At 35.0% G+C, this 12,075-nt stretch overlaps 2 protein-coding genes and 1 non-coding gene across 13 annotated transcripts; 1 reads left to right on the top strand and 2 right to left on the bottom strand.

Moving 5' to 3' along the window:
• The first annotated feature begins 45 nt into the window (after nt 1-45).
• Nucleotides 46-258, top strand: LOC147928609 (small nucleolar RNA snoR125). Its single transcript, XR_015581232.1, has one exon. It is a non-coding gene; the product is annotated as a small nucleolar RNA snoR125 (small nucleolar RNA).
• Nucleotides 259-554: 296 nt separating this feature from the next.
• Nucleotides 555-2,524, bottom strand: LOC104743879 (DNA replication complex GINS protein PSF3). The gene is made up of 7 exons (XM_010464915.2): nt 2,507-2,524; nt 2,057-2,104; nt 1,880-1,948; nt 1,682-1,782; nt 1,349-1,441; nt 938-1,077; nt 555-840 (listed from the first exon to the last, which is right to left on the bottom strand). The coding sequence occupies exons 1-7, from the start codon at nt 2,522-2,524 to the stop codon at nt 731-733; spliced, it is 579 nt and encodes a 192-aa protein (XP_010463217.1). The 3' UTR covers nt 555-730.
• A 3,727-nt stretch (nt 2,525-6,251) lies between these two features.
• LOC104742173 (uncharacterized) lies at nt 6,252-9,023 on the bottom strand. 11 transcript variants are annotated; one of them, XM_087486379.1, is made up of 8 exons: nt 8,624-9,023; nt 8,083-8,252; nt 7,867-7,930; nt 7,257-7,364; nt 7,096-7,163; nt 6,933-6,971; nt 6,709-6,780; nt 6,252-6,580 (listed from the first exon to the last, which is right to left on the bottom strand). In XM_087486379.1, the coding sequence occupies exons 6-8, from the start codon at nt 6,966-6,968 to the stop codon at nt 6,431-6,433; spliced, it is 258 nt and encodes an 85-aa protein (XP_087342505.1). In that variant the 5' UTR covers nt 6,969-6,971; nt 7,096-7,163; nt 7,257-7,364; nt 7,867-7,930; nt 8,083-8,252; nt 8,624-9,023; the 3' UTR covers nt 6,252-6,430. The 11 variants fall into 11 exon arrangements, with proteins under 11 accessions (XP_087342505.1, XP_087342508.1, XP_087342507.1 ...); XM_087486382.1 differs by having other exon boundaries at nt 6,252-6,571; nt 8,624-8,941; XM_087486381.1 differs by having other exon boundaries at nt 7,257-7,352; nt 8,624-8,941.
• Nucleotides 9,024-12,075: the final 3,052 nt, after the last annotated feature.

Below are 12,075 nucleotides of genomic sequence, written 5' to 3'. Positions count from 1 at the left end.
TTGTTTTTTTTTGAAACATATTCGCTGAAATTTTAAAAATTTATGGGGCGATGATTAAAAATAGAGAGAGGCTTGAGAGGGGAGTGTGAACAAAACTCTCATGGGATGGAGATAAAAAAAAACCCAAATCGAAATCGATGGAGAAATACATTTTATTATAATGTTTATTTTTTCCCTTTTTTGATTTAGGGTTCTTTTTTAATTCATCCCTTACCCTCGATGACGGTCCTTCCAATCTTTACACTTGATATGAGCCCTTTTTTTTTTTTTTTACTATATTATACTTTCGTTTCCCTTTAATTGTTGTCTTGTGTTGGATTTGATCTTCTTACACTGATTCTGTTCAGGTTGAAAAATAATAAGTAGAACTTCAAACAAGATCCCATGTATTGACGTGGACAAAGGACAATGTTGGTGATCAAAACGAAATATCCAGATAACAAGATACATATAATAGATCAATATTGAAAGACATTATCCTCCTATGGCATTGTTTTTAGTTCAAGGCAAAACTGTAACACCAGTTCGATCTGATTTTTTAAGTAAACTGAAAGAAGCACATAACTGAGTTTATCATCAAATCAATATGGTTAGTTACAAAACGATTTGAACTATTTGATTCAACCAAAAGCAAAATATATGTTGTCTACAAACATTATTTTGACATGTTTATATGACACAATCACTCTGTTGGACAAGGATAAGAATAAAGAGTTTTTGGGGGAACTTATTAATTAGAATCCTTGCGTTTTCTTCCGAGTATTGAAGCTCTCTCTAATCTACGCCCACCTGTTTTCCACTTCTTGAAAGCTGTCGATGACAGGTGAGCTGCTTCGTACACTTTCAAAAGTTCACATAAACGAAAAAAAAACAAAAGATTGTTAATGTTACAAGCTTTATTATAGTTTTAGATGGTTAAAAAACGATCAAGGCTTACAGTTTGTTTCTTCTTTTGTTAAAAACGACAAGTACTTGGAAGCTGTTATATGAGCTGCTGTGTATACTTTTGTCAGTGCCTCCTTGTATCTGATCTTAAACGCAGTCGATAGCAAGATCCCAAGTGTTCTATCTGTAACCCTGTTTAGACCAAAAACCAGAATGATTACCACAGCAAAGCGTTTTTACTTTCATCCACACAATGTAACTAATCTGGTTTTCATCTACTTCACAAATTAGACAAACTTGATTGATATAATCATCCCTGATTCACAATTTAATCTTGCTACCAGAGCTATATTTCTCAAGGATTATACAGCAAATTGACACCAAAAAACAATCCGGCTTTTGTTCTGACAACATAAAAAAATGAGGGGGAGGCAAGTGGACAGAGTCTTAAAAAGGAACTCACAGTGGCTCTAACTTGCATCCGAATTCATAAAAGTATGGACAGCGAGATCTAAGATCGACGTATGCTGCATCAGCCTGAACTTGAAGCCTCGTCCTGCATAAAATATATAAAGCCATGAAAAAGACTACAACAGGGCGGAAGAAAACAAACTGCTTAGAGGAAACTATCTGAAATGTTAACCAATTCATGGAGCAAAGAGAACCAACCACTAAGAAAAGAAGGAAAAGAGATAATCAAATTGACAGACAAGCTAAATTATTCGAAATCGACGCACTCCATTCTTGAAGACACACAATCCAAACATGACACAGTTAAGCTATAGAAAATGATTACTTTTGGTCAAAACAGGCAGGAAGGTTAATGGACACAGCTTGTCTGAGCTGCAACTCATGAGCAAGCCAGAACGGAACTTCAACTTTGGAACCTTGTTCAGCCTGTGAAACAAGGCAAAGAAAATTGTACTAGTCAGAAAAAACATCTTAGAAAAGCAAATATGAAGATATAGCCACAAGCAATGAGAATACTACTGACACAGTTAGTTTCTGCACTTGGATCAATAGTCACTCCATTTGCTGTTTTATGGAATAAAACCGGTACATACTGCAACAAGGTAGTAAAAGTAACAAATCGAGATCAGATTCCTAATTTGACAAGAGAGCCACAAGCAAAATCTATATCTATTATAATGGAGAAGAAAGGTGAACGAACCTCTTCTTCAACAAGTATGTCGTCAATATCATAGTACTTTGACTTTCTCTAACGCAGGTTCCACACCAGTTTTATATCAGTGTTGGTTGGATCAATCTGAAACGCAAGGAATATCATATCAGTGTTGCAACACCATAACACATCAAGTAAGTAGACATAACATCATATCAAAAGCATTAACATAAACAACAACTACGGCTCTATCATATCATATAATGAAGCTTAACGAATCTACCAAATACTATAATTGATGATTTGAGTGAATAATGTTACACAAAGAATCACATGTGTAAACATGAGTAGCATTAAACATAGTCAAAGATGCAGAATATTTTTACAAGTTAAGAGAACTACTATACATTTTATTCAGCTTCAACAGTAAGAAGTGAACCACGAAAGTAACAAACAACAAGGTGATTACGACAAATGGGGGGTTGCATTACGACAAACCTGACAGATCTCAGACATAAGTTTATCTAGAAATTAGATATAAACAAACACAGAAAACCTCATAACATCAAAGAACTTCAATCTCTGCTTCACCAACATCAAATCAATTTCTATCACAGCTTTAGAGACTAAAAACAGTTGAAGAGACACACACACTAACCAGATAAAGCACTAAACCAAACACTTAAAACGTTTATAATAAAAGTATCATTGATACTGTATCAAACCCGATCAAAGACTTCAAAGTATCAAACCTCACCAACAAAACTCAGAAGCTAAAAAGTACATAAACGAATGACCAGTAAAAAAATGACCCATAAGCAACATCACATAAGATTCGATAGAGCTTCCCGTTCCCGTATATGAGACCCAACCCGAAAGCCAAAGCCGATAGAGCTTCGGGATCTAATTCGATGTGTTAAACTCAGACCTAATTCGATGATACACAAAATAAAAGACTCGATTGATTGATCGAGAAATTGATCGGAGAGACAGAGAGAGATTCATTGTCAAAAATCTAATTTTTCCCCAAATTTTAATAACTCCTATATTTTTAGAAAGTTGGGCATGCCCATTGTCCACACGGTGTTACCCATTTGGTGGGTAAAATTTGGTCTTTGGACCAATTGGACTATTTGATTATTAGTCCAAACAAACGTGTCGGCCAGTTTATATTTGGATTGGATAAACTCACAGACAGCCCACCCAATTAACAGCTACACACCCCGATACTCTGAAATTAGATTATTAAAATAAATCATAAGACTCTCAGAAACCAAACTCAAAATATATAGTAAATCTAGAAACTTTAAAAAAATATAATAAAATATATTATATTAATGCAGAAGTCGAAACGTTCCACATTCAATCTTAGACACAGATTACCGTTTTACCATTAATAAAAAGTACCTGACGTTGAAATACTTTGTCCCTACACGTAAATTTACCTATTTTTCACATTAAAAATAAATAAAAAAAATCGACAGAAATAATCTAATTACATAAAAAATCATTTGCAAAACTAGAATTTGCTAAATTAATCCCTAAATTTTTCGGAAAACTCTCTTTAACGATTTATTGGACAGTACATGACGAAAATATAACATGCACAAAACGAATTTGTTATAGTTAATGGGCTTATATTGTTTAAAGATCGACGTTAATATAAATTAGTTGATTGATTTCTGCAGAGAAAAGGTCCGATAACAATACACCTCCTTACTGTAAACCCTACAAACCTAGAAACCCTAAAATTTACAGCTATAAATACAATGATATCGTATGCATTCACCATAACCTTTTAAAAAAACACTCTTCTATTGAATCTTAAAAATTCTTTTATCATGTTTTCAAATTTATATTAGTATTCCGATTTTGCTGTTTTTTATGATTCATCGACTGATCCTTTTTATTTTCCGGTTCGTATAGTGGTTTTTTGGAAAGCAAGATCCACAAATCATGAAGTTTTGGTAGTTGTTGGTTCATCCTTTAATAAATGTATAATATTGAGCTTTTTTTGGTTGAGTTTTGATATATAATTCTTTCATGTTCTCAAATTTATAATTGTATTATGATCATGTTGTTTTAATGATTCACCGACTGATCCTATTTGTTTTACTGATCATGCAGTGGTTTCTTGGGAAGCAAGATTCACAAATCATAAAACTTTGGTTGTTGTTGGTTTACCTTTTAAAAAATGTATAATATTGTGCTATTTTGGTTGATGTTTTACTAGAGGTGTCAAAATGTTTAACTCAACTCAGTTCAACTCATTACCTAATGAGTTTAGATTAAATAAGTTCATAGGTTGACCCAGCTCATTAATCTAAATGAGTTGGGTCAACCTATGAACTCATTGAATCTAATTAGTTAAATGGTTAAATGGTTTTTTTTTTTTTTTTTTTTTTTTTTTTTGTCAAACAAGCTTTCATTAACTTAAAACCTCAAAGAGGAGAATTCATACAAGGTAAACTTAGAGAGTTACAAATTTAACAAGGTTAAAAACATAGATAGATAATGGCTCCATGAGTTTTCCAAGAAAGTGCAAGTCATTGGGAGGCTAGCAAAACTTGAAAGATCTGTTGGGACCATGGTGAAAACGCCTTTGGAGACATGTTCCACGGCTTCCTTGATCATCAAGTGATCGATATTGGCTCTTACAAAATATCCATCGGAGCGTTGACAAATGTGGTACAACGGGGACTTGAAGGATGGGGTTCTTGCCAACAAGAGGGTATTCATGACCAATTGGTCAAGGATTGATACATATTCTGGTTCAAACCTCATGACACTAGTTGAAGCTACTGGGAGTTGTAAATAAGATATACAAGATCGTAACAAAGCAGGTGGGTCCTCCCTCACATGAAGCTCTCGGTCATGGAGGTTAAGGAGTCCCACACAAAGTTTGTCGCTGATATAGCATTGTGGAAGAGAGACAAACTTGGGCTTACATCCTAAAGGCAGTTGATTGGGATTGAAAGACAAGGTTGTTCTATGGTTGAACCTAGGAGGAGTCAAGCGAGGACGTAACAGAACAGGTGGGTCCTCCCTCACATGAAGCTCAAAGCCATGGAGGTTAAGGAGTCCCACACAAAGCTTGTAGTCGGCCATGCATTGGGGCACTAAAATAAACACTAGGTTAACTCCAAGAAACAGGTGGTATTGGTACATTTTGGGGGTTTCAATGTGCTTTTGAAACAAGCTATCCGACTGATATTGATTCAGGTGTGTATCAAAAAATCCTATAGACACTTTTGCACAACTATTAAGGTGTTTGCGGCCACCCAAAATAGAGGCAGAGTAATCTAACAGGGTTGGGTTTGATAGTCTTCTAGAGGGTCTAAATAACTTCAACATCAGACATGTAACAAAGCCTAGCCGAGAAGCTCTATCTACCAGGGTTCGAGAATGAGAATTGGGTTCAAACTTGGATCGAGGAGGCAGAGGATAATTAGGTAAGGAACTGCAATGGAATTGATACTCGACTTGGTTTTGTCCAACATCAAGAATGGGAGGAAGTAAACTTGGATGGCTTGTGAAATCCATCTTCATCGCATAGAGCGACATATCAAAATAGAGTAGAAGCAATGCACAAACTATGGGATCCAGATCTGCAGGAGGCGGGGAAGGGAAAGTCTCCCGGGTGAAAGCTTTTACCGACACAATCTCGCTCAGTTCCGGTGTCAAAACAGAGCTCTCTTCCAACCTCAACCAAGTAGAACACTTGGTGAGGGGGTATGAACCCAAGGGGAAGGGAGGTGAGGGGATTGAATTCAAGGGAGACCGGTAAAAGATACGGAAAGCAAGGCACACAAGGAGCCCTGAGGACTCAGATTTATCACCGAAAGGCTGGGGTATCAAGAGAATCACCTCGGCAAGACAACCCACCGATTGAGCTGAGGTGGGGGGGGGGGAAGGAGAGATGAAGTTGTAGCATATCCGGAGTAGATTGGCGAACTGTCGAACCTCCGGTGGATTCGCAATCAGTACATACACTAGTAGAATTGTTGTGTATAGTTACGATTTTATTTGTAAGTATTACATATTATTCGTAGCAAAAAAATATTTGTTACTAATTTGTTACAAATTTAATTAGTAATTATTTGGTCGTAGCAAATTTTACCTCTGTCACTAATTGTGGTAATTTACTACTGATTAGATACTAGACAAATTGTAGCAAATTACTAATTTAGTTACAATTACCTTCATGTTCAGAGTAAGGACTAGCTTCAATTTGCTTCGGCTATTTGTAGGAAAGTTGCTTCTATTAGCTACGAAGTTGTTAGTGATTGGTTTTTACATAATGTGACTATATATTGGTAACAAAGTTGCAACAAATAGCTACAAATAAGGTGTTAGTATTAGTGTCAAATTGCTACGCGAATTGACTACAACTTTTTCCATCAATACTCATTTGCAGATTGTTCATTCCCCTTCCCCCGTGTCCACCTCCACCATGTCCTGGAAGTCTCCCTCCGCTGTGTCCTCCACGGCCATTACCACGACCTTCACCACCACCACCACCAAATGCACCACCCACACCACCACCAAAGACACCACCACGACCTTCATAAACTAGAGCAATTAACAAACAAATAAGAACTAGAGGAACACAAGTATTTGCTAGAGATGATATAGAGAGCATAAATCATTAGAGCAAGCAGTAAGCACTACTTTAAGATAAGAAACACAAGGAAACTAACCATTCCATTCATCTTAGAAGTAATTTGTCCACCACATTGTTGCTTTGCTTGAGCTAGTAAGTATACAACTCCCTGAAACATGAATAAATAAAACATGAATCTTAGTCCTTGTTCTTCAAAAAATATCCCTTATGAATACAATCAACAGAATAACACAACAGTTATTGAAAAATAAAGATTCAACCCTATATAATACCAAAACATTAAAAGCCAAGTGAATATACCTTGTAAGCACCAGCATAAAACTCATTTTCGATCATGTCCTGCAAGTGTTCATTGAGAACATAGACAAACTTGACAATATACATAACATTCTAAAAAGGAAGAACACATAAATAAGGTTGCATTAATCATAGAAGACATGTGAGTTAGAAGTGAAGAGTGTACCTTATCAATCTAGTAATTGTGTTAGCCTTAGCCTGACCATTTCGACTTCGTCGTAGGGTTCAATCTTTCTGCAAGCAAAGAAAACACAGGTCCAATATTGTTTTTTCTTCCACACCACGAACAAGACAAGGCTAATAAACATATATCAATAACGCTGCTACCTTAATGAGTCTGGCTCCAAATTCTCTCCACTTGTTCTCTAACTCAGTTACTCTCTTCCAGAATATCACCAAAAGTGAATCCATGAAGGCAACAATCTAAGACAAAGACTTAACCAGAGAGAAAAACACGAACGTGTTAAAGACCCACGAATCTAAATCCACCAAAAATTAGGTTTTAATCGATAATAAGTGATTTTTTTTTTTCCGTAAGTGTTTTAGCGGTATAAAGTGAAATACTGCAGTGAATTATTTTGGCCAAGGATTGGCGGACAAAATGATTTTACATTCCCACCTAGAGATATTTTTATCTTATCTCCATCGGTAAATTTCTTACCAAGTTTGTTAGCAATATTATAATTATAAAAAGTACAAATTCTTAAGCTAAAAACTTTTTGAGATTAAGTAAAATTTATCTCTCCAATGGTAAAGTTGTAAACAAGTTTCTAAGCATTATATCTTAAGAAACCAGAAAACTTGTTTTATAATCAACAACCAAACAAACAAGCCATACATACAAAGTTAATACTTAAGGAACAGAACAAAAAACGAAACGTAAAAGATGTAAGAAGAGGAAGACAAAACCCCTTAAAGGGAAGGAGAAACGCAATACCTGAATAAACAACATGGCCAGCCTTGTGAAGAGGAGCTCATACTTAAGCATACCATCTAATAGACTTAAAAAAAAAAAAAAAACAAGACAATTAATGATCATCTGAATGTGTGTATGCATCAAGAGAATCTGAATGTGTAGCGACCAAAGGTAACAACAGAGCAGAGGTTAGATACATCCATCAACAAGTCAGGACATGGAGACACTAATACATACCTTCACTAGGCCGAGAAGAGCAGTCTTAGTGACGTCGTACATAGCCATGGATCCTTGTGGTTGAAATCCAGAAAGATTACGGCGATGTTGAGCATTGGAAACATGACAAACGATTCTAATGCATCAATCCCTTTGGATTTGAGTTTCTCTACAGCCTCGTCAACATTTTCCTGCACATATATAAATCAAAATCGACAAAAAATTGGCTAAAACAAAGCTACCAGGTTCCTAAAACACACACAAAATCTGCTTCTTTAATCAGAACCACGGATTTTAACAACTCCAACTCTGGACTTTAACAAACCGGTCAATATCCCCAAAAATGTCAAAATTCAGATGATTCACTACACAGTAACATGGAGAAAACTAGATTCTGTAACAGATCAAACCAAAAATTTCCAAACACTTCTGGGCTTAGAGTGAAATTGAAAAATCAAAATCCCTAGTAAACAAAAGCAAACTAATTGAAGCATAAAGTACGAAGATCCGTCACTAAGAACATGGAAAAACTCTTCAAATCAAACAGAGAGATTGTGGAAACCTGTTTGCGGGAAGAGACGACGACGGAAGCGCTCAATGATTCTGAAACCAATCTCTTGAGTCGAAGCCATCAAAATTGCTACTTTACCTTCCAATACCTTGCGTCGAAGCCGTAACAAACGCTCAGTGACTTGTCTATCTCGTTGCCATTGGAGATAAACATCGAGAGAGAAGGGAGAAACAAAAATTAACCCTACACTCAATTAAAACAATAACTGGACTACGCTTAGTGATGTCCAGATCTCGAAACCTCATATACAATTCTAATGTAAGGTATGATAATTCTGAAACAAGTTGTCACAATTGTTACAACTCATTTGTGGCAAATAATGTCGTCCTTTTTATATATATTCATCCATACAAACAGTTACGGTATCTCATTGGCTACAAACTTTTTTTGTAACTAAATGAGTAGTAAATTTGCTACGACCATATTTCGTTTTTTTTTGTAATTGAATTGCTACGAATACTAACGAATTTGTCACAAAAAATATTGGACTATTTTTAGTAACATTGTGTCATATTTTGTAGCTAACATTTGTTATTATTTACTTTGTAGCTAAATTTCATAACTATACTGAACAATTCTACTAGTGAGAGCTTTGTAACAGAGGAGAGGATGGTGGTGACAGAACAGTGGTCCAGTGACGCCGATCTGATTTGACGCTGCCGGGAAGAAGTTTTTTGGGGGTTGTGCCAGGGAGCACAGCGGCTAAGGCGAACTCTTTATTTCGAGGACTCACAAACATAAATGGTTAAATGGTTAACTCAACAAGTTACATTATTAATGATGTTTTTTTTTTGTTAACTCAGAGTAAATCCCTAGGCTTATGGAGGGTCCGAGACTAATCTCTAGGGGAGGTGAAGCCCACGGATAGACCTTCTCTCCGGATATTCAAATGGACCGTTAGATAGGTCCATATCCGTGTAAAGGTTTCCAGGAAAATGTGACTTAGTTTCGCGCAGCAAGGGAATCGAACCTGAAATGTTGTAGCGTCCCAATCCCGCTCCCTACCACTCGACCAGAAGCTCCAAGACCATTATCAATGATGTTTTACATACAAAAAAAAAACAAAGTTCTTCCTAGAATGAATATAAGAGAGAAGCTATAAATAAAAGAAGAAAGTGTGAACAAGATATTGTTGAAAACATGACTAAATTAAATCTACGTGAAAAACTAATTACTGTTATAAACGGATAATCATGAGAGTGATTATCCATCACTTTGATCTTATCTTCTTATCACTTGGTCCCTAAGTTACTTAGTAATCAAGTAACTTATACTTATCCATTTACTAAAGCCCCTATATATATATATATGTACTTTCTTTCACTTGTAAAAGTAAGACAAGAGAGAAGAAAGATGTAATAATAACATAAAGAGAAGAGAAGAATTCCTTACTTATCTCTCGTCTCTCTCATTCACACACATATACATATGTTATATAATAATATATTATATATTTGCATTATGTTTTATAATACGTTATCAACACGATGTTTTTACTATTGGAGTTTTTACGAGGTAAGTAAATTTAATTTGTTTCGATTTATGTTTCTAGAACATATATATTCTAGACACCATGAAATTATGCTTTTTCTGGATATATCGTCATAAGTTGTAGGCGTTGCCTCCTTTACGATCAAATCTATAGCTATATCATATCCGGATAGATCATTAGATATATGGTAGGATCTGCCTCCTTCACGATCAAATAAAAGCTAAATCTTTTCTGGATAGATAGATCGTTAGATATATGGTAGGTTCTGCCTTCTTCATTAGAGGTTTTGCCTCATTAATGATCAAATAAAAGGCTTTGTCTTTTCTGGATTGATCATTATATATGATAGGTTATGCCTAATCTACGATCAAAGAAAATTTATGTCTATTAAATTCTTATATATAAGGCTATAGCTCTTATTTTATTTTCTGCATTTATATGTTTGTTTATTTACTTCCGTTTATTAGTAAAAATAACAACTGTATGTGTTATATGAGATTTAAAGACAATGAAATGTCTTTAAAATCAAAAATATATTTCTCTTATGAGAATATATGAAGCACATGTCAATATATCGTAGACAGTGCAAACATAATTGGAAGGTCTAGATGAGTTAGTCTCTCGACTTCCATAGACATCAGATTCATAATTATCGATGTCTAGTGTTCTCCAAAGTCTCAAAGAAACTCATGGAGTTTCAAAGACATTTTGTCTTAATAAAATTATTATGATGAGACTATAAATAAATATGGTATCGCAAAATCGGCCATATTGGAGACACGCATGTATATGATTATATCATGCAAAAACAAAGATGGCAAAATAATAGTAAATATGAAATTTTCTTATGCTTCAAGTATAACATTACCGGTCAAGCCATCCCGGTCAATCAATGATATTAAAAATCATTGTGATTTTGTTCAGAGGAACAAAAGTTCTTTTAAAAATATTGCATGTCCCCATTCACATTTCATGAAGTCGTAAGCACTGTACTTCAGTCATATTTTAGGTAAGATCTAATTTATTTAAGTTTATTTAAATTTGTTTACGGAAGAGATGGTTATATATCTCCTCCTTAATTCTGTAGTAGGCTATGCCTCCAGAATCATATAATGTTGGCCCATTCACCATCATTTTGGATTAAAAAGCTCATTGGATATATATGATGGTTTGATTTCTTTGATAAATCCCCAAATTAAACCTCAAATATAACCGATCTAAAAATAAGATTCGGTCAAAGGTGAATGGACATAAAAGTCATCATCTTGAGAGGGGGTAATACTAAGCTCACATCTTATAAGAATCTACGATAATAAACATAACCGAAATCGGTATGTTGTTGATCCTAAAGTGGGATTCAGTACGAGATGAATGAACTCCAAGAGTTATCATCTCGAGGGAGAGAATTAAAAGAATCCCACATCGACAATAAGTCGATAAACTTTGGTGAATTTGACACCCCATAGCAATATAACTATAGTAAAGTCATATCCTATAGTTTATCACATATATATATCGCATGTGATAAAGTGAAACATCCATGATGTTCACTCTTGAAATGAGCTATAATAAATCGTTCATAGCGCAACCCCAAGAGATTGCAAAACGGTTCTTGGTGATTTAATCTCCATGTCAAAACATGGAACATGCAGTTTTGCATGTTGTCAATATTATATATGAGACCAACAATTTGTAAAGAAATATTTCTCCCATGATATATATTTTACGGTTGAAGATCAAATATTTCTAATTTTGAATCTTATGCGTATGTGATATATATTTTAAAATGCTCCTCCACACCGCATAAAAATATCATCCACAAAGGATGAAATATATAGATGCGGGAGATGAATCTCCGCTCTAATAATGTTAAAGCCATCTTATGAGAGATGTGCTTATTGCGAGATTTGCATATCATCTTGTTGGATGATAAAGATCCCATCACTATGGG

The sequence above is a fragment of the Camelina sativa genome, chromosome 14, assembly GCF_030686135.1.
Source record: "Camelina sativa cultivar CO46 ecotype springtype chromosome 14, ASM3068613v1".
Taxonomy (NCBI): Eukaryota; Viridiplantae; Streptophyta; class Magnoliopsida; order Brassicales; family Brassicaceae; genus Camelina; species Camelina sativa.
This window is presented reverse-complemented; position numbering and strand designations above follow the sequence as displayed.